This window comes from Sphaeroforma arctica (genome assembly GCF_001186125.1).
Source record: "Sphaeroforma arctica JP610 unplaced genomic scaffold supercont1.457, whole genome shotgun sequence".
Classification (NCBI taxonomy): domain Eukaryota; class Ichthyosporea; order Ichthyophonida; genus Sphaeroforma; species Sphaeroforma arctica.
This window is the reverse complement of record NW_014040101.1, coordinates 36,747-57,247: the sequence shown is the minus strand read 5'-3', so window position 1 is coordinate 57,247 and position 20,501 is coordinate 36,747. Positions and strand designations below refer to the sequence as shown.

The 20,501-nt window shown below is 52.8% G+C and overlaps 14 protein-coding genes across 14 annotated transcripts; 5 read left to right on the top strand and 9 right to left on the bottom strand.

Annotated features, from left to right (window-relative positions):
* Nucleotides 1-139: 139 nt before the first annotated feature.
* On the top strand, nt 140-559 carry SARC_06431 (hypothetical protein; the record flags this gene model as incomplete). The annotated part of the gene is made up of 1 exon (XM_014299683.1): nt 140-559. The coding sequence occupies one exon, from the start codon at nt 140-142 to the stop codon at nt 557-559; it is 420 nt and encodes a 139-aa protein (XP_014155158.1).
* A 1,384-nt stretch (nt 560-1,943) lies between these two features.
* On the bottom strand, nt 1,944-4,829 carry SARC_06430 (hypothetical protein; the record flags this gene model as incomplete). Its single annotated transcript, XM_014299682.1, has 2 exons — nt 1,944-2,023; nt 2,153-4,829. The coding sequence occupies 2 exons, from the start codon at nt 4,827-4,829 to the stop codon at nt 1,944-1,946; spliced, it is 2,757 nt and encodes a 918-aa protein (XP_014155157.1).
* A 49-nt stretch (nt 4,830-4,878) lies between these two features.
* On the bottom strand, nt 4,879-5,343 carry SARC_06429 (hypothetical protein; the record flags this gene model as incomplete). The annotated part of the gene is made up of 1 exon (XM_014299681.1): nt 4,879-5,343. The coding sequence occupies one exon, from the start codon at nt 5,341-5,343 to the stop codon at nt 4,879-4,881; it is 465 nt and encodes a 154-aa protein (XP_014155156.1).
* Nucleotides 5,344-6,310: 967 nt separating this feature from the next.
* Nucleotides 6,311-6,553, bottom strand: SARC_06428 (hypothetical protein; the record flags this gene model as incomplete). The annotated part of the gene is made up of 1 exon (XM_014299680.1): nt 6,311-6,553. The coding sequence occupies one exon, from the start codon at nt 6,551-6,553 to the stop codon at nt 6,311-6,313; it is 243 nt and encodes an 80-aa protein (XP_014155155.1).
* A 120-nt stretch (nt 6,554-6,673) lies between these two features.
* Nucleotides 6,674-7,774, bottom strand: SARC_06427 (hypothetical protein; the record flags this gene model as incomplete). Its single annotated transcript, XM_014299679.1, has 1 exon — nt 6,674-7,774. One exon carries the CDS (start codon nt 7,772-7,774, stop codon nt 6,674-6,676), a length of 1,101 nt encoding a protein of 366 aa, XP_014155154.1.
* A 783-nt stretch (nt 7,775-8,557) lies between these two features.
* On the bottom strand, nt 8,558-9,709 carry SARC_06426 (hypothetical protein; the record flags this gene model as incomplete). Its single annotated transcript, XM_014299678.1, has 1 exon — nt 8,558-9,709. The coding sequence occupies one exon, from the start codon at nt 9,707-9,709 to the stop codon at nt 8,558-8,560; it is 1,152 nt and encodes a 383-aa protein (XP_014155153.1).
* An 815-nt stretch (nt 9,710-10,524) lies between these two features.
* Nucleotides 10,525-11,880, top strand: SARC_06425 (hypothetical protein; the record flags this gene model as incomplete). Its single annotated transcript, XM_014299677.1, has 1 exon — nt 10,525-11,880. One exon carries the CDS (start codon nt 10,525-10,527, stop codon nt 11,878-11,880), a length of 1,356 nt encoding a protein of 451 aa, XP_014155152.1.
* Nucleotides 11,881-11,899: 19 nt separating this feature from the next.
* Nucleotides 11,900-12,445, top strand: SARC_06424 (hypothetical protein; the record flags this gene model as incomplete). The annotated part of the gene is made up of 1 exon (XM_014299676.1): nt 11,900-12,445. One exon carries the CDS (start codon nt 11,900-11,902, stop codon nt 12,443-12,445), a length of 546 nt encoding a protein of 181 aa, XP_014155151.1.
* Nucleotides 12,446-12,525: 80 nt separating this feature from the next.
* SARC_06423 (hypothetical protein) lies at nt 12,526-14,943 on the top strand (the record flags this gene model as incomplete). Its single annotated transcript, XM_014299675.1, has 1 exon — nt 12,526-14,943. One exon carries the CDS (start codon nt 12,526-12,528, stop codon nt 14,941-14,943), a length of 2,418 nt encoding a protein of 805 aa, XP_014155150.1.
* Nucleotides 14,944-15,071: 128 nt separating this feature from the next.
* SARC_06422 (hypothetical protein) lies at nt 15,072-15,425 on the bottom strand (the record flags this gene model as incomplete). The annotated part of the gene is made up of 1 exon (XM_014299674.1): nt 15,072-15,425. The coding sequence occupies one exon, from the start codon at nt 15,423-15,425 to the stop codon at nt 15,072-15,074; it is 354 nt and encodes a 117-aa protein (XP_014155149.1).
* Nucleotides 15,426-15,572: 147 nt separating this feature from the next.
* SARC_06421 (hypothetical protein) lies at nt 15,573-16,181 on the bottom strand (the record flags this gene model as incomplete). Its single annotated transcript, XM_014299673.1, has 1 exon — nt 15,573-16,181. The coding sequence occupies one exon, from the start codon at nt 16,179-16,181 to the stop codon at nt 15,573-15,575; it is 609 nt and encodes a 202-aa protein (XP_014155148.1).
* A 31-nt stretch (nt 16,182-16,212) lies between these two features.
* Nucleotides 16,213-17,778, bottom strand: SARC_06420 (hypothetical protein; the record flags this gene model as incomplete). The annotated part of the gene is made up of 1 exon (XM_014299672.1): nt 16,213-17,778. One exon carries the CDS (start codon nt 17,776-17,778, stop codon nt 16,213-16,215), a length of 1,566 nt encoding a protein of 521 aa, XP_014155147.1.
* A 106-nt stretch (nt 17,779-17,884) lies between these two features.
* Nucleotides 17,885-18,361, top strand: SARC_06419 (hypothetical protein; the record flags this gene model as incomplete). Its single annotated transcript, XM_014299671.1, has 1 exon — nt 17,885-18,361. The coding sequence occupies one exon, from the start codon at nt 17,885-17,887 to the stop codon at nt 18,359-18,361; it is 477 nt and encodes a 158-aa protein (XP_014155146.1).
* Nucleotides 18,362-18,415: 54 nt separating this feature from the next.
* On the bottom strand, nt 18,416-20,029 carry SARC_06418 (hypothetical protein; the record flags this gene model as incomplete). Its single annotated transcript, XM_014299670.1, has 1 exon — nt 18,416-20,029. One exon carries the CDS (start codon nt 20,027-20,029, stop codon nt 18,416-18,418), a length of 1,614 nt encoding a protein of 537 aa, XP_014155145.1.
* Between the last annotated feature and the right edge of the window lie 472 nt (nt 20,030-20,501).

Sequence of the window (20,501 nt, the reverse complement as noted above, 5' to 3'; positions counted from 1 at the left end):
CTACATTTCGAGGTATTTGGTCAAATGCCGGTATGATGTGCCTGGAAACGAGTGGATATTTGGAGACGAGTTTGCGAGTGTCCCGGTATTCATTTCCCGCTTGATATTCAATTACGTGGATGCTGCGGATACGGAAGAAATGACGTCGGTAGCACACGCAAAAGTTTCACTGTTTATGCTGGTGCGTGAACGAACGCAGGCGTTTGACGGGTACGGCAAACGCGTTCTAGACAACGCTGTCCAGGGAGCATCGCAACAGTCGCTCGACGAGCTCGTAATGGCATTTCTTGATAAGCGACTGGCCACAATTATACCGGATCGAGTTGCTGTAAGTTGCCGCACGTTTAGTTGCCGCGTGGCGATCGGGTTGCTGTCGCGCGAATACGATGCAGACATTGCCGAAGCAATAGCGCGGAAGAACGCGCGAGCACCAGTTCTGCCGCTTGACGATGCGATAATTGCAGAGTTATACCGCGCGCCACGGAAGCGCACTCGGCGCGTAGGCGAGACATCCGAATCACCCCCGTCACCACCGCGGAAGCGCACGCGGCATGACTAAGTAAAAATTCGACTCGAAACCTGTTTTTAATTTTTTTTTATTACCCGCTTGCGTGCCGGAGCCAGCATGGCATAAGTATCTCCCGACGCCTAACTTTGACACCTACAGGTAAAAACCACGCCCCGATTTCCAGTAATACGTCTTGCCCGGAATCCAGGTTGGCTTGCATTTGAGGGACGGCATAATGATTCGAGTGACGGGAGCACCATTTACAGTGTCATCAAAACCAAGGCCGTCGTGTTCTTTGTACATAAATTTGTTCCACATTTCCTCTATTTCTTTAAGATTTCTTCGATATGTTGAGTACATATTCATACTGCAACCAGTGGTACCCATCAGCGGAGTTGGAGTTGGTTTTGGAGTTGGTTTTGGAGTTGGTTTTGGTGTGGGGTCAGGGCATTTTTTTATCGCATGATATTGTTGGGTCACCGGCTTCCCAGAGTGCGAGCATTGAGGATCGAAACCGAGGTTCGTTTTTGTCGGAAATCCAAAAAAATTGGATGTACAACACGACGTGTACAATTGCTATGACGACCAAAAACAGTGCGATTACGCGCAACGTGCTCATTTTTCTTTTTATACAAGAAATAAGTATGGCGTGGGAAATAATCACCATTGTAGTTTCGATCATACTAATTATTTCGTGCTATTTACGAGTTCACGCACACAACTCACTGGACGTTGGAAATGTTGAAACCAGGTACCGCACCGTCTCTGGCTCCGACGGCTGCCAGTACACGTGTAACACTGTGAGTGCGACAGAGCCTCCTTATGTCCCAGAACTTGCATCGTAGATCTTCACCTGTTAAAACCCTAAACCCTAAAACAATAACCCCATGGCGGACTTTGTGGAAACACCTTTCCACCTCGACTACGCCGTCCCGCTCCGGGACCGCCTCGATGCGCTCGTTAACATGGACAGCACCATCCTGCCCGATATTGCCGCCGACCTCTGCCCGCGTCCTTCATACTGCTCCGCCCCGTCTGGGTACACGACCACTATCGCCGCAATCACCCCCGTCACCGCCACGGAAGCGCATTCGGCGCGGCTTGCGAGCCGGAGCCAGCATAGACAGCGGCGGCTGGTGGCCGAGTTGGAAAGAGTTAAAGAGGGTATCGTCGCGGACAACAAGTTGTATGAAAAGACACGAGCCGCAGGAGCCAGCTGCGCGTGCTCGTATCGTACTTGGCCCCCGTGGCTCGTGTCTTTTCATACAACTTGTTGTCCGCGACGATACTCCTTTCAACACTTTCCAACTCGGCCGCCAGCCGCATGTGATTTCAGTAGTAGGGGCCAGCATCGTATACCGTTTAAGTTTGACACCTCTAATGTCGATTGTGGTCCCAGAAGATGTTTTCGACTTTTTCATCGTAGGCTACGGTCTCATCGTAGCAGGGTCATTGCGTTAAGCTCACCTAGACCGCCTTCATTTATTAGATCATTGGGGACTAGTTTTTTTCTAGCTATATACAAGCGGTAGCAGTTCACTGCACCATTGAAATCTCTAGGGATAAATATTCTACATCTATGGCAATATAGTACCTTGCTACATCCGACATTATGTAATCGCGTTCCACAACACCTTAAGACACATGTCGTATATTTTTCGTCACCCAAATCCACAAGAGTACATGATGACTTTGGTGAAGATGTGGCCCGTGTCAGTTTGTCGTGGAATCGACAGAGTGAGAGAATTCCAGCTCGACGGTGTGTTCTCTTGCTTAACTCGGACTTCATCCAGGCCGCAGTGGTAGAGAACGAGTACGCAAACTCGGAGAATAGTGCCAGGGTGGCAGCAAGCCATACTTCATGAAGACGCCGTACACGGGCACGCAAGGCTCTCTTAAACAATCTTGCCATCGACACATTCTTAGCCGACTTCTCCTTGTCTACTCTCTTGGCCAGTGTATCGCAGAGAAATCCAGTGGCACCTCGACCAAACTCCCAGAAGCGCTTATTGTCTGGATCATATATAGAGTGTGCTGTCGAAATCCCAACGTCCGAGACTCCGAGGCCCTTGACAACAGCGCTGTCACTGTCGCGATCCACAAGATCAATAACACTGATGGTGTACGATGTTAGTTTGTGGGATTCGCTAAGTTTAAATGGCAATCTGCCGTTGGGGAAATCTGCTGCCACTGGGAGCCTTCGCCGGCCGATAACCCCCCCGGTTTCACTCACAACATCTTGACCGGGGGTGCCACGCCTAGCGTTGGTTGTGTGTTTGCAAGCCCGGACTTCACATCCCATCTGTTTCTCAAATAGGTCCTTATTCACAAGCGCATCTGTAGCGACTTTTTTCCAGGTTGTCTTCAGCTTAAGACCTCGCTCACACCCATGGGGATCCCGTGGGATTAGAATGTGAGCCGTCCTCAGCTGGAAATGTGAGCCCTCATCTTGTGGCGCCGGAACCTTGAGGGGCTTTAGTTGAAGACGTGTTACGTTAGGACCACCCAAGAAGTTCATCTTTGCGCGCTGGAACTTAGCATCCACATTGTACACGTTGTGGCGCACAACATTATGGTCAAGCAGGCGGATGTTACTGTTCTTCCCCGCGGCATTTAGGGTCTTGGGGTCGATATCGTGGTATGCGAGACACGGGACTGCCAGGTACTTCGATTCTGGGAGTACATTCTCTGGTGGTCTATCGAGGACTGTGTTCTTGGCATTGAAGTACTCGTAAGATGCGGTGTTGCATACTTCAAGTCGGTAGTTTGCCTTCCGCTCGCCCGTCTCAAGCTGTTGCCTGATTCTCGCGTTAGCCATCTTTCTGGCCACGGTAAAGTTGCCGATCGACTTCCATTCAACTCCAACATAATCCAGTTGCGTCACAGTTGTTTCGAAAGCCCACCGTAGCCTAGAGACAGACCTAGACTTTATGGCGCCCTCCAATACCTTGAAAATACAGGCATGTTTCCCCGATACTCTTACGAGATTGCCCATCATTGAGCCGATGTGTGCACTCTTGGCCACAGTAGTAGTGACCCCGTTCGAGACATAGTTGATTTCGTCGTCGACACGCTCGTAGTATGGCTTGATGGTGTCCTTGGTCGTTTTAGGTGGCAGTGGTGGGAACTTCGCATTCAGCACCGAAGCCTGAATCCTCGACACCGAACGTGATGGTTGGGGGATCCACACACAAGTGATTCCAGGGGCTGAATCGTACATCTTGACAAGCACATTTCTATCTAGAGCCTCGTGGCGTTCTTCCACCGCAGATTCGTCAAAGTTCCGGTGTATTGATACAGAAAGTGTACGCTCATGCTTCTCAACTGAGACTTTTACCAGGCTTCCAATCATTAGCTTCTGGGCCTCCATGGCGGACTTGGGCACTTGATATAGATTCATCTGCATCTGAGTCGCACCGGTACACCGCTGAAACTGCTGGACTGTCCACTTGATCAGCTTGCCCCGGAACTGCAAAGTGAAAGCCTCGTCGTTGTACGTAAGATCCGTCGCCACAGGTAAGGACGCTACCGATCTTGGACCGGCACGCCGCTTACCCCTTTTGATCTTTATCTTAGTTTCACCCGAATCGTCATTTTCCACAGGAGGGCCCCTGGTCTTCACAGCCCGAATCAAGTCAGTCTTGGTTGGATTGTCCGATTCAAGACCTAACAAAGTAGCCCATACGTGGACGCGGCGATCAATGTAGTCGCCGGAGGCCGAGTTGATAAATTTGCAGAAACCGTTCGGATCATTCCGTGTCACGAATTGTACCATCCGTCTAAGTAGAGCATCATCATATTTGCGTCCAGGACTCTTGTCACAGAGAGAATCCACAATGGTCACCCACTGCTCATCACCTCGACAAACGTCCAGCAAGGCACAAAACTCGGAAAAATCAAATCGGTCGCGGAAGTAACGGGTAACAGCGTCTATAGAGTCGTGCAGAACCTGACCAAACACACGGATTGACGCGACGGTCTCTTCGCCGGTAATAGAGCATATCGCGGCTTCAAATGTCTTCATGTCGGACGGCACCACTTGTACCCTCGGTGAAAGGTGACGTGGTTCGGTTTCACGCTCGCCAACATAAACCTTAGCAGAGTGAATTAGCGCTGTCTCGAAAACCGGATCAGCCTGTTCCAGCAGCTCAAACATTAAGGGTGGTTTTGTTGACGGATTCCGAATCTCGGGTAAAACAGTCGGTTTGCTGATGTAACCAGGAAACGAGATCCTACCCCTGTAACAGCCGGCAGAGTCGAGTTTGAAAACAATCGGCATTGACCTCGCGTCATTCGCGGTCGGCGACATTCGTTGGATCATCTCGTCTCTAGTTTGGTTCGGTGGCACCACCAACTTCAGTGTTGGGACATTACCGACGCACAAGATATTCTGCGGCAGAGCTCTTATCCAGCTTCATTTGTAGGTCCGAATGATACTGAGTCCAGGTTCCGTCTTCATTCTCACAGTATGGGCGCATAGAAAACGTCTTCGTATAGAGTCCCTTGGTATCCATGTTCAGCAAAACCGTGCTCTTGGACCCAGAAACCGATCGCTGTACCTTTACAGCCTTCATCTTAACAATCCAGGCAAGGACGCGGTGCATTAATAGGGCGTCCCAGTATAACACAGAAGCCTCTTTTATCCACGATGGTGGAGAGACATCCCAGCGGACCTGGTGATGGGGGTCCACAGGTGTCCTTCGAAGCTGGACAGTATCCACACCAGTCTCGTACGTCGCCTGCAAGCGGCAAAGGTCCAAGGAATTCCTGGGTGGGCGACACCTCAGAGTTTTTGTGTAGCGCTTCTCCAGTAAAGTGGGAAGATCGGATACCATCTTGTCTTATAGTGTGATGTGCAATTGTGATTCTCAACATTGAAAAGTAAATATATTTATACCAAAAACTTCATGCTCTCAAAGTGAAAATTCGCGAATACCTTTTGGTCACGTGAAATCAGATTGATGCTATGACACGATGACGATTTCTCTAGGAGCGTTGCGAGTACTGACATAAGATCAATTTCACGAAATAGTAACTCTTTCTGGATAGCAGTCACTCCAAATGACGCAAACTTGGAAGAACCCCAATCTGATTTTAAAACCTTGAAATACGATTCGACGCTCCAACGTGATTTATAAATGTCCTTTATTACCCCTCGGTCCAAATAAACTTTGACAACGTGTGTCCACGTCTCATGTAAGGATTTTGACTGTTGTTTTTTAAACGACACACATACATATAACCATTCTGGTCGAGGTGTTCCATAAGATTTTTAGAGTAATACCCCCGGTCAAAAACCATGATATCGTGCAGTTTATTTATCTGATCGAGTCGCTGAAGAACTGCATCTCTTTCGTTGTGGTGTTCAAAGATACGACTATCCACTGGCTGATTATTGGTTGCGTCGTACATCGTAGAGATCATCGCATGTCTAACAGATTTACTATTACCATGTTTTGCAAATGACGTATTGCTAGGGCCAATGGCTACCTTAGATCCATCGACTGCAACTATTCTACACGCTGTTTTCGCTGGTGGGTTGATACTCTTCAAGATATCACTGAGGATTTTTATCGAAATACGTTGTCGTGCTCTACATAATGACGATGGTGCAACAGTTGTATTTAATAATTTGGTTATGCACGCAAGACCACCAAAAGACCGCGACGCGGTCATTAAGGACGCAATAACGGTTGCGAATGTGTCCACTTTCCGGTTACGAACAATCCACATGTTGTTCATGGTCTTGCAAACTTTTCAGTAATTGATTTGTACATTTTTATATTTTAGATTCACGATTCGTTAACGCAATGACACTGCATTGCCATACACATACCGGCTCGCTCCCGGCTTTAGTTGCGCTAGGCTCGGCTCAAACGTGACATTCTCGTGCACGACATTGAGGTCGTACAGCGTCGGCGCAATCCCAACATTCGTGACCGACAGCCGCGTGTACCCATCGCCACTCGTGTCCACGGACGCGACCTTGAGCCGGTAGCCCATGTACGCCGAGAGTTCTTGGATCTTGCTACTGCTGGACGACATGATATCCGAAGTTCGTCACCACCGCGGAAGCGCACGCGCATGACTAAGTAAAAATTCGACTTGAAAACTGTTTTATTTTTTTATTGTATATTTCAGCAGCAGAACACACACTAAGAAAAACTAGGCTCTTCTAACTCGCTTGCGCGCCGGAGCCAGCATGGCAAGCTCAATGAGCTGTGCTTGTGTCGACGTGAGTTTCTGACTCAAGTCTAAGCGTGCATCCTCTGCAGCCTTACGTGCTTCTTCCGAAGTACGTAAGGCCGAACGCAGACCTTCGTTTTCACGCGCCGCCATGTCTGTCAACTGACTGGCGTACTTGGCCTCCGTGGCACGCGTCTTTTCATACAGCTTGTTGTCTGCGACGATTCCCTCTTTAACTCGTTCCAACTCAGCCACCAGCCGCTGCTCTTCCGCGAGTCCACCAGCCGAGACTTGGCGACAAACGTGGACAACCTCGTCAAGCAGCGATTTTGCCATTGCGGCAGGCACGGAGAAAATCTCGCGGTGCTTGTTCATTGGGAACCTCGTCGCTGCCGAGTGACTACTGATCAGTGAAGAGACTGCCCGCTCCGCTGTACTGGTCAGGTGCGACGCAATGTACACGGCATATTTGAGATCAGCATCCTTAAATGAGACACTATGCTCGCCCATTCGACGGTGGATGTTGTCGGACTTGCCATATTTATAGACATCGTCGTCATCAGAGCAGCTCGCTGGCAGTGTCGTACAGAGGTGCTTGAGGTCTCGGACTTTACCAATGCATATCATGTAGATACCGCTATCGATCGTTGAGATGCCTCTGGACCCCAGAGTCACCTGAAGTACGGGCTTTACGAGATCCTGGATCTTTGCAACGTCACTTGTAGAGTAGGCTGCGACGATGCTCATAATCAACTGGAAATACGCAGTCTGACGTCCGCGCTTAGATGACATGAGGTACATCATGAGCCCCGTGGTGTCGAGGTAAACAAACCAGGAGTTGTTGATTCTGATTTTCACCCGGTATTCATTTGGTATAGAATTGTAGACGGTCTGTGTGTTTACAACACCTACCATGTCGGCCACTCCCTTGGCGCTGAAGAACGTACCTGCTACTGTCCGATCTCCAACCACATGGATTGACGAAAGCCCTATGTCACCATTGACTTCGGTATCAATCTGTGCCGGACAGTTCTCGATGATGTGCCAGTCGCATGTAACATTGGTAATTGGTGGCACCATTTTGTCTGTAACTCTGACATTTTATCTGAAACCCCGAATATTTCTTTCTCGATTTTTTTTTTCAAGTAAGGGGGTTATTGTTTTATAGTAAACGTGTTAGTCTGGTTTATCGTTTTTCAAGTAAACGCAATAAGGGGGTTATTGTTTTATAGTAAACGTGTTAGTCTGGTTTATCGTTTTTCAAGTAAACACAATAAGGGGGTTATTGTTTTATAGTAAACGTGTTAGTCTGATTTATCGTTTTTCAAGTAAACGCAATAAGGGGGGTTATTGTTTTATAGTAAACGTGTTAGTCTGATTTATCGTTTTTCAAGTAAACGCAATAAGGGGGTTATTGTTTTATAGTAAACGTGTTAGTCTGGTTTATCGTTTTTCAAGTAAACACAATAAGGGGGTTATTGTTTTATGTTTTAGTAACGGTAATCTTGCCATACACATACCGGCTCGCTCCCGGCTTTAGTTGCGCTAGGCTCGGCTCAAACGTGACATTCTCGTGCACGACATTGAGGTCGTACATGTTTTCTAACCCGCTTGCGCACCGGAGCCAGCATGGCAACTCATCGTAGGGGGGGTATTGTCTCATCGTAGGGGGGGCTATTGTCTCACCGTAGGGTGCCTATGATCTTTCGCCCACGGTAATCTTACCATACACTTACCGGCCCTCTCCCGGCCTTAGTTGTGCTAGGCTCGGCTCAGGTTTACAGTAAACGTATTGATGGTGGGAGTAAACGCAATAATGTGGTTTATCGTTTTACAGTAAACGTATATGTAAACCATAGGCTCTTATAAGAGCTTGACGCCCCCCAAATATCTTGGCCCCTCCGCCTCAAACGATGCATTGTCGCCCACGGTAATCTTACCATACACGTACCGGCTCGCCCCCGGCTTTAGTTGCGCTAGGCTCGGCTCAAACGTGACATTCTCGTGCACGACATTGAGGTCGTACAGCGTCGGCGCAATCCCAACATTCGTGACCGACAGCCGCGTGTACCCATCGCCACTCGTGTCCACGGACGCGACCTTGAGCCGGTAGCCCATATACGCCGAGAGTTCTTGGATCTTGCTACTGCTGGACGACATGATATCCGAAGTCCCGTTCGGCATAACGTAGTGCATCGCGCGCTTCTTCATCAGCTGTTTCGTCGTGTCCATAATCGAGTCCAGTGTACCCTCGCCGTTGGAGAACTCCCCACCTTTCATTGTATACACGCGCTCGTCGTAGTGGCACCCATTGTACAGCTTGAGCTCGTACGCGGACTCAGACCCCCGGGTTTTCATGAACGAGTCGTAGAAAATGCCAATGGTCGTGTCCGATCGGAAGCTGTCGCTCAGTTCGCGCTCGTCATCCCCGACCCCAACACTCACCGCGATCTGTAATGGGCCGCGGTGGGCCTTGACAATACCATACAGCGTGTCGATCTGCTCCGCAGTGGGAAAGTTCTCACCCGGCCGCATGGTAATCCCGGACAAGTGGAACTCGCTCCAGAACCCAAAGCCAAGCTGCAGCAGACAGCACCTGGTTTCGTCGCGCAAATGCACAGTCAGCTTTTCAAACAGCTCCGACGCCATTTTCATCATGTTGGGGTCGCTCCAGTCGTTTGTGCCCTTTTCACCCTCTGTTGTCGCCCACGAGGGCGTCTTGTTCCGGTCCGGGCCGTCCACAAAGTACAGGCGCACAATTGCACTCACACCCGGCTCCAGACTTTCAAAGTCCTTGTCGAGCTTCTCAAACGTCACGTCAGTTCCGTTGTAGCAGTTGTTGGCGTACAAGCGAATGTTGAGCAGTTTGCCCCCCTTTACCAGTCCACACATGGGCATAATCTCGGTCACCGTACGGTTCTGCACCGCCACCGAATTCCATGACCCTGAACTTGGCGGCACAAAGTCGTCGAGATCGTCTACGATAGGATCGTTGTCAGAGTATGGTACGTGCATGTCTACGATAGGATCGTTGTCAGAGTATGGTACGTGCACGTCTACAGTTTTCCTGCTAGTCAACAATACGACTGCAATGATTATCCCAACGATGAGCAATACAAAAAGTAAAACTATGATCCAGATCATTTCTATTCTTTTCAAAATGTTTAACACTTAAATTTTTTTTTGAAACCGACTTTTATTCAACGAAAAGGCCTCGATCTTGTTCCTATGCTAACTAGCTAAAACATGGCCACAGCGGCCACCACAAGCGCCAACGCAAGTGCACCGAGCACCGTGTTTGCCTTGGCGACCTCTGCACCCGACGAAAAGTACGTGGCCGAAAGGTCCGATGACGACGATCCGCTGCTCCCGTAGTTGCCGCCGATGCATGCGACCTTGGCTGACGACACAACCCCGAACCCGTGGCCGCACTGGTTGTTGAGGACGTTCAGCGGTGTGCACGAACTACACGACGATGTGGAGCACGCGCTCACTGACGGGACACCGGAGCTCGAGCACTTCGTGTTGAGAAAGAAGCCCTGGCCGTTGTAGTAAATGGTCGTGCAGCCCTCAGTTCTTTCCATACTGATCTGCGGTGTAGATGCGCACGCGTTACTGGACGTCCAGAATTCCCCACGGACCGTCTGCTGCGCGGTGGCGGTGGCGGCCAAGGCAAGGAGAGCAAGTTTTCCGAACATCATGCTGTTGATTGAGTTTGTAGATTAGTTTGATTTTAGTTTTTGTTTGTGTAAGAGTGATGATAATTGAGCTGGTGTGCTTGTTTTTATACTCATTTTACCAATATGCATTTTTTCTCGATAAGTAGAAATATGTTCTCACAGACGACTTTCAAGCGCTGGGTGGCAAAAAGTGTTCAGGGCAAAGATGCCCAGCAATACTACAGCCAATGGCCCAGCCTCTACTATCTTGGTGGGATATTCTTGGACGACAACGAGGTGCGAAACGGACTCGATAAACTTCTAGGTAAGTACAAGTACGTCTTTTCCGAAATTGAAATCTCGCAGAGTGGCCACGCGGATACGGTCGCCGTCGCCGTGTGGGATTCCCACGCCCGGACGACGACGCTGTTTTCCGTGACTAGTCTCCAACACATACCCGAACCCGAAATTACAAATGCACTTTCTACACTAACCACCGATGCGTACACGCACACCCACGCTTCCCTTGCACCAATGTACATGGCTGTCGACACGCTTGTAGGCCTGCTCCTGTTTGTGGATCTTTGTCTGCACTTCCCCCACATTTCACCCGACATAGTCAAGTCCACGCTGCAGACTATAAACGCCCCAGACACAGTGCGTGAATATGAGTATGGTACCGCTAAATTCGACGCGGAGTACAATCTAGACATTGTAGAATCGTCTATCGTGCATACGTTTGTAGACTACGACTCGGCCGATATTGTTGACCAAAATTTTGCCGGCCAAAATGCGGTAACGCTATTCCAGAATCCACAGCACAGTGTGTCCAAGTGCGAGTTGGTGCGAGTCTTTACTAGCGGTGAACAACAACACTACGACATCACATCGCTATTTACAAGTGGAGACTTGCTCAACATAAAACTGACCTTCCAGTCACCCGTGAGCATCCTTAACCAGACCGTGACCGCCAAGCGCGTGCAGACAAAAGTCGCTCTGCGCGGTGTGCCCAGCGGACGGGCGTTTACAAACCGGCGGTTCATGTCCACCCTGCTATCGGATGTGTTTGGGGCGGAAATGGGGTGCGAGATCACCGACCAGAGCGTTCCGCTGTCGAACAGGGACGACAGCATGTCCGCGTCCGTAGTGAAGCGGCTTTGCACGGGCGAAGGCTCGCTAATCATCAAGCTGGAAAGCAACGCCGGCTGCGACAGCGACCTGCAGTTTGAGCGGACGGTGTACAAGGACATTGTCAGCTTCATGATGATGACGGGGATTGGCCTTAACATTATGCCCGTGGTGTACACGGGTAAATGCAAGGGTGCGGGCTATGTGGTCATCCCCGAAGTCGACCGGACGCTTTCGAATCTCATGGAAGATCCCAACGTGGACCTGGGTCCGCTGGGGATGGAAAAGATTGTTTTGCAGGTAATGCTCGGAATCGTGGCCCTGTCGTACTGCGATTTGCAGCATCAGGATCTGCACCTGGAGAATAGAACCGACTGTAGTCGAGTACTCGCTACCTGATGCGTTCCTGATGTTTCACATGGAGACGCAGTACATTGCACAGATCTATGACTTTGACCGCGCGATGGTGGACGATGTCGCTACGCTGAACGCACTGGGTGACGTGTCGCGGCGGCGCTACAAAGACGACGGAACACTCGATTTCCTCATGTTTCCGTTCGACATGTGCTCACAGAACCGGAAGGACGCACTTGTGTCGCAGTGGTTTGCGTCATACTTGCAGAATCAACAAAATCCCATGGGGATTAATGGAAGCTTTTCACAAAACGCAGTGGGGGGTGTCTGGTTTGCGGACAATAGTATGCAAACGCGCCGCGCGGCACACGTTGTCTTGCAGACCATGACCGGGATGCAAAGTGACGACCCGGTCTGGTTTGAGCAACAAATGGAAATCATAGGATTCCGAATCGAGGATATATTTACCAACGACGAGTTTGTTAACAATGTGATCGGCGCGTGCCGCACGGCGACCGAACACGACTATCCCAACGTGGTGGTCGTGCTCGAAGCGCGCAATACACACATCCAGCTGCACGAAACGCTGGCAAACAAAAACCGAATTTGACGTGGCTCCGATATCCGCGGATTCGTTGCAGCGAGCATCAAGAAAATTTACAAGGTACTCGCAGTTTGAGGTTACACACTATGGACAATAGCAGCAACAATAATGGCAGCATCAGTGTTGGCGCCTCGCACGCGGGACCCAATGCCCGGGGGCGGAACTCGATTAGCATTGGGGCAAAGGCTGGGTATGCGAGCCAGGGCCGCGACACGATCGCCGTTGGCCACGGCGCTGGGCACCGTGCCCAGGGCGACACGTCGATTGCGATCGGCAAGTTGGCAGGGTCCAACGCGCAGCACGCCAACACGATTGTGCTGAATGCGACCGGTAAGGCCATGGGTACGCGCCACACAAATGCAACGTACATGGGCCCCATCCGTGAAGCCGAGTATGAGGAGGGTTTTGGGGTTCTGGCGTATGACACGGATACAGGGCTGGTGGTGCCACGGCACCCAGACCTGGGTATTCGGCGTGTGACCACGAAGCCACCGGCGCGCAAGAACCTGCCACTGGCGGCCAATACACCGGCGACGGCAACCATGTCGTTTACGCTCGCAAACGGGTCGGTGTCGAAATTGCATTTGCCTCGCCTGGGCGAAACGGGTCCCGTGGGTCCACAGGGCACTTCGGTGAGCCGGATCGCCGCGTCGCCAGACGGCCGCGTGCTGGTGCACACGACCGACAGTGTCGTGCACGACCTGGGCCCGTTCCAGGGTCCGAGGGGTGTGCCGGGCAAGGGTATTGTCAACGCGCGGATGCCGGACGTGAGTTCCGGCAAGCTGTACCTGGACGTCAGCGACCGCGAGGTCTGCGTGGACCTGTGCACCGACACAGGAGCCATTGCAGAGCCGGGTGCACGGGGAGCGGACGTCGAGTCCATCGACGTGCATCCCGAAGTGGGCCATGTGCGGCTCCACATGTCGGACGGCCGCACCGTGGTCGCGAGTGGCAGCACATTCACGGGCCCGGTAGGCGAGCGTGGCAACACGGGCCCCGCGGGCGAACGGGGTCAGATCGGGGTTGGGGTCCACAATGTTGTGCTGGACCGCGACGCCGACAAAATGACCGTCACTCACACGGACGGCACGACACGCATTGTGTCGCCTGTCCGTGGACTTAAGGGTGCCGCAGGGCTACACTTTGACCAGCTCGTGGTCACGCCACAGGGGGGACTGGAGATGCATCTCCGAGCGCCAACGGCACCGAGGGCCGGTAAGCCCGCGCAGACGATCCAGATGGGTAACGTGTATACAAATGCAAATGCAAATGCTACACCCGTCGATGGGACAGTGGACAAGGGAGACAAGGGTGCGCCCGGCACGGGCATAAAGAACATTGTGTACGAACACGATACACGGACGCTACAAGTGCAGCTCGAGTCGCACACCGTGATTGAGATCCCGGACTTTTTAGGCCCCGACGGCACCAAGGGGCCGGACGCATTGGAGCTCGGGTCGCCCATCGAGGGTCCCATGGGTGACCGTGGCCGGGACGGCGACGCCGGCCCTGATGGTGGGCTTACGATGCGATTCACGACGCCGTACACGGGCGATGGGGATTTTGTGACATATAACGGCAAAGCGTGGGCGAACGGCATGTTTATGCCCCGGTCAAAAGCGGGCGCTCGCGGCGACGTCGACGTCGACGCCGACGCTGATGCGGTAAACGTGTACCTTGGCGAGTACGCCGGGAGCGATGGTACGTCTAACGGGTCGGTCGGACTCGGTGAGCGGGCGGGGGCCATGGCCCAGGGTGCGCATGCAGTTGCCCTTGGTGTGGGTGCCGGGACGCTCACACAGGGCAAGATGACCGTGGCCATCGGCACGGACGCTGGTGGCGACACACAGGGTACCTGTGCGGTTGCGATAGGAACGGGTGCGGGGCAGCAGTCTCAGGGCGACTACGCGGTCGCCATGGGGTTTGCGGCTGGGCATACTGAGCAGGGTGCGCACGCCGTGGCCGTGGGTAACCTGGCGGGACACGTTGGGCAGGGTAAGAGCGCGATCGCCGTGGGTTCGGGGGCGGGGTACCAAGACCAGGGTGCACAGAGCATTGCGATCGGGTACAGCAACGGGTCTGCGGTTCTGGACGACGACGAGATGGCGATGTGGAACTTGCCCCCGAACACAGTGCTTCTGGGGTCCTCGACCAGTGTGCCGGTGCACGCCAACACGATGTACCCACCGAGCAAAATGCGCGACGACCGAACCGTCGACGGTGCGCGCATGTTCTACAACCCCACGACGCACGAGCTGACACATACCGACTGCACGGACCTGAACGAGAGGCGCCAGGTGGACACCGAACTAACAGACCGCCTGCTGCACCTATCGGTGCGTGCGCGCGACGACACCGAGGGTACGCGGTTGGGACTGGATTTGGACGAGATGGCGGCAAACTGCCCCGAGTTTATGGTTGACGGCGGCGTGGACTGGGACCTTGTGCGCGACGCGCTCGAGACGCGCATTGAGATGCAGTACTTGCGATGCCAGAAAGTCTGAACCCTAAAACCCTAAAAACGCAGTGTGAGCTTAACGCAATGACCCTTGAATAAATGTATACTTTTTTTGTACATGTATTCAACTTTCCTTTTTTTTCTCTTTAATTTTACTTTTTAAATTTTGGTTGTTCAACGATACTGCAAGAACTTGTAGCCGGCGTTGTTTGCGTAGCACGATGACTGCTTGCTGTAGGCCGCCACGCCATTGTTCACAAACAGGAACTGGGCGCCGTTCTCGTTGCACTGCTTCCCATTCATGTCCAGGAATGTAACGCTTGACGAGCACGGGACAGCGGTGGGGCAGGGTGGTGGGGTGGGGGGTGTTGTGCACACACTCTTCACCAGGTAGTAGTTGACAACGGGGGGTGATGTTGGGCAAACCGTGGGGCAAGCGGTCGGGCAAACCGGGCTCTTAATTACGATAAAGTTGCCGCAGTCGTCGCCGACTGTTGGGCAGTTGCTTGTAGGCAAACATGGACTCATTGTTTGTTTTTGTCAGTGTCCCGTTCCGGGGATTATTTATTTATTGGCTTTTCGCTCCGTCGACTGTTAATTTACTTTTCGGAAAGTTTTTTTTTACACGACACGGATCAAATACGTACAAATATGCCAAGTGGCTTTTTTCGCAATCTAGAATAAAAACCGGAACCAGCTTGCTGCGTGCCTGCGCTTGGTGCGGTTAATGTCCGGATCGTCCGCAACCAGATCGGCGTACTCGGACTCGCGGTCGACCGAGTGCAGTTCCGGGAGCGTCTCGCCCCCATCCACCGCCACGGTTTCAGTTGGCACAAACGTCACGCTCGAGCCGCGCACCGACCCGTCCTCGGTGTGGTGCGCCACCACAATCTGCTTGTGTGGCGGCTTCACGGGGAACATGAACTGTACGTACTCGCTCTCTGTACAGTACGTTGTGTCAGGCACACCGAACTGCGCGTCGTAGCATACGGCCGAGTCGCGCATGTCGCGTACAAGCTGCATGCGACGTGCCAGCTCGTGTAGTTCGTGGGGATTCGCCGCACACGCCGCCTTTAGCATCGGGGACGCAGTCCCACTCTCAAACACGGGGTTCGGGACAATCTTTGGTGTGTGTGCCAGCAGATCGCGCTGCACGGCCTCGTACATTGCCAAATATCGGTTGACCCCATACTCGCACTTCTCAACCGGCATCTCCAGTTTTGTGGTGTGGGCCATTTTGCGCGGAGGCCGGTTGATGGGATGGAAGCCTAGGTACGACATCATGCTCATTATTCCTTTCGAATGTATTTTATTGTTAAAGTACATGTAATTTTTTTTTCAGGCGGATTTCTTCATTTTTTTTTCTCACCCGCTCGTTTCGCGACACGTCCAGTTCGTCGGACTGCTCTCGCTGCTTGGCCTTGAGGTACTTTGCGTGGTTGGTGGCCGACTGGTACGTGTACAGCGATGCACTCGGCTTGAGCCGCATCAGGCTCGACAGGTGGTGGGTAATGTACTTGACGCGCGTACCGATCTTGTCCGTGTGTGTCAGGTCGTGTGTGGTATCGGTGTTGTGGTTGGATATGGACATGTCAAAGGAAAACGATGTAAAGTCTTTGCCCTCGACCATCACGTCCATCAGCGTCGTCGGGTCGCGCGTGAGCGCCGGGAACAGGTCAATCACCGTGGTAAACTTGCGGGAATTGGTCGATACCCCGTGGATGTAGCCGCGCTTGGCCTTCAAACACTGGGCCGCGGGTTCGGGGACCGATGAGTTGGGGCCGAGCAGCGTGTAGTCCTGATACTCGTTGCACAGCAAATCCAGCGGCACGATTCGGTTGTTGATGACAATGGCCACACCGTCGACGCGGTGCACCTTGACCATCTTGGTGATCAGGCCAATGTAGGCCGTCGACACGTCGTCCCGCGCCTTCTGGTTGGCGGGCCGGAACCAGTTTTCACAGTCGCCCGTAATCTTGCTGATCAGATACGAGATTTGCTCGGGGGTCGCAATGTCGGCGATCTGGCTCATACCGAGATCCGTGGGTATGCCGCACGTCAGGTCCATGTGCTTTGGTGGCTTGTTGACCACCAGGGTTGTCTGCACCTCGCCGTCGACCGTACGTCCCAGACACTGTAGCCAGTCGGACGTGATGCGTCCGAGGTACTGCATCGGGACCTCCGGTTTAAACAGCAGTGTTGCGTGCACCGCGCTCAAGTTGTCCCGCATGCCCCTGTATCCCCGGCTCTGGGCAAATGCGTACAAAATGGCAATGTTGCGCAGGATCCGCGTAAACTGGCTGTTCCGACCCGGTGCCTCGACCAAGTAGTGTCGAATGGTCGTGTTGGTCGGGAACGACCGTTTCTGCACCGATAGGCCAGTGTCCGCAAAGCACATGTAGCCCGTATCGTAGTCGTGTGCGATCACGGCAAAGCGCACACGCGTCGCGTCCATGTTCTGGGCCACCTCAAATAAGCGGTGGAGCTTGACGCGGTTCATCGCACAGTTGTACACGGCATCGTCAATGATAATCAGGGTGTCGTGATTCTCGATAAACTTGGCGACCCATTGTTCGCTGATCGTGTTGCTGTTGAGAGTTGGTGTTGACAGGACTCGGAACCGGCGGAACGAGTTTGTCTTGCGCAGGAGGTCCAGGGTCTTTTTAAACTCGCTGTCGGTCACAATCAGCACGTTGCGCTTGACGTCCAGTCGTGACTTGGTTCCGAGAAACGCCGCTAGCAATTCTTTGATCAGGTTGATGCGCTGGTGCACGCGGCCCGTGTATACGAGCGCGTCGACGGTTTCGCCGCCCAGATCGCGTGAGACCGTGTCGGTGGCTACACCGGCCCCAAACCCGGCTCTTTCCTCGACAAGCAACATTGTTAAAGCGTTTCTATTTTGCTGAAAAAGTTGCGTTCGTGCAAAAAAATCACAACTTTGCACACTGGATTTTTATTATTATAAAATGTATACTAAACAAAAAAGTATGAGTATAGACACGCTGCAGGCGAAAATCAACCAGCACCGCGAATTGACGGAGCGCAACGCGACCGTTGAGGCCGATATGCTGCGTGAGACCAAGCGATTCACGGATGCGGCACTCAACGAGAGTGTCACGCGCACCCTAATCTCCGAGTTTTCAGCGCTGGCCGGCAACCAGCAGGATCGGCCTCCGAACCGGCCCGATAAAGTGGACGACATAGACGATGCGTGTAATGAGATGCGTCGTATGTACATGTACCGCAGCGAGCAAGTCTATCTGAACATTACCAACCAACTGCGCGACCAGGAGTCGCCACCGCTGCGGGCCATGAGCACACAAATCAAGGAGTTCGAGCGCGAGCACCGTGAAAACGAAAAGCGCATCGACAAGCTGTTCCGGGAGATCAAGACCGATCGCGAGCGGTTTGATCTGACGTACCGCCGGTTCGTCGAGCGTATAGACGTGGACGATGAAAACTAAGTTGTGTTTTCCTATCTTTTATTCTATTTCAACATCTATGTGAATCAATGCTGTTCACGGGAACAACGACATGGCGTGCTCGGCCGACATCTTGATGGGAACCATCAGGGCTCTGTTCTTCTGTAGTATCGCATAGTACTCGATTGGCGTTGTCCTGGCCGCATCCAGCTGTTTTATGAGCGTGCCGCAGTTGGACGGAATCGCGACCACGCGCTGCGGCTCGCTGCTGAAGCAGAACTTGGTGTACGGTGTCGTGGGTGGCATCAGCAGATGGCGGCATATCACGGCCGCGTACTCGCCATACACAACCTTGGCGTCCAGATCCGCGTACACGCCGTCGTAGATGCGCTCGTTCTTCACAATCTCTCGCGCCAACAGGAAATCCACCACACCCACGAACGCCACCAGCATATCGTACAATTTCTCAAAGTCCATGGCCGGGATGTCCTCCATGTTGCGGTACATACCAAACTCGAGCATCACGCGCGACCCAAACCGCGCGCGCGCAATGCCCTTTGTGTCCGACCCCTCCTCCGCCGCCGTCTCGTGCAACCGCACGGCGTCCGACATGTACTTGACCAGTATGCGGCAAAAGTACGACTGTGACAGCTCGTCCTCACACACGTCCACCAGTGGCAGCAAATGCACCGCTAGTTGGTTGACAAGACCCACAATTTCCACGCGCGTCTTGGTGTTGTACAGCGCCACCCAGTCCTTGTACTCGCGGTTCTGCACGTGCGACTGAGCCAAGTACACGAGCTCGTGCATCATAAAAGCCGTGTCGAGATTGTCGTCTTTGAGTAGCATCTCGACGTACTCCTCCTTGCCCGCCAGTCCCGTCTCGATGCGTCCCGTGTGCCGGTCCAGATAGTACGTGTTCCAGAACCGGTGGTTCAGGGCCGTGATCTCCGCCAGCAGTTCCTTGGCCTTAAAAACGTGTCCGGTAAACATGGGCGGCTCAGCGGGACTATCGGGACCCAGAATCTCCGACATGTCGTTGGCCAGTTGGATCATGGACGTCCGCAGGTCAGTCAGCGCATCGTACCGGTACGTCAGGTAGTTGCTGTTGACAAAGATCAGCGGGCTGGTAAAGAACTGCTTGTCCACGTTCGGTGTGTAGCACGTTGCAAAGTCAATCACCTTGTTACACACCCCCAGTGTCGGGATCGCCATCTGCAGCGGCTCGTACACAAACATGAGATCCACCGAGCACGGCGTCGTCACCATGTTCTCACTGTGCGCATCGTAGTGTGTGACGCGGTTGGACATTAGGTTGTGGAACGCCGCCAGCGTCTGCGCGGCGTAGTTGGCCGTCGATGCGTACGTGCGGTTGTCAACGGCGCTTTGTATCCGCGTGAGCCGCTCGGTGCACAGCATGTCAACAACAATCTTGTCAATGCCCACGTCAAATAGGTCGGCGGGATCGTCACGGAGGGTCTCGGGTGTATCCATGCGCTCCAGTAATCCCGCAAACACGTCCGGGTCTACGGGCACCGTATCCACACCTACCGGCTTGACACTCCACCATTGCACGGGCAAATTGCGCCAGATGTAGTCAAGCGCCGCAAATTCGTGGTGCACGTCAAAGTTGAGCCGTTTGGAGATCTTGAACAGCGTAGTCTCGCCGTCGCCCGTACCACAGATCGAGTTTTCGCCGGAAAAGTACATGGTTTCAGGATTTGCGTTTCATTTGCGTCTGGTTCACGTTTAACGTGAATATTTCATTTTTTTTTTGTTTGACCAGCGCGCGGCGGATATCAAAGTACACCCCATCACAGAGCGCCGTCGCCCGGTCCAGTGGAAATTGCGTGCTTGTGGGCAAGGACATTAGCGCCTTGGTCACCACTTGTCCAAGGCAGGGCAGCTTTCTCTGATTATTGACCAGTACCACCACCCTGCCCTAGTCCGATTTTCTGTTGGTGTCGACGGTGTTCAACCGACCGTCGGAGGTCGGATTCAGTTTCCATCAACCTTCCATATGGCTTTGTGGTTAATGGGTACTGATCCAGATAGCTCAGTGTACCACTCTGTACTTACTCGGTTCCTCTCTGCGCCAAAACACTACCGTAACTCTACTTGGATCCTTGGTGTCGACGTAGATCCTCGTGAGAGAGAAGAGATGGCCTTCGTTACGGGCATT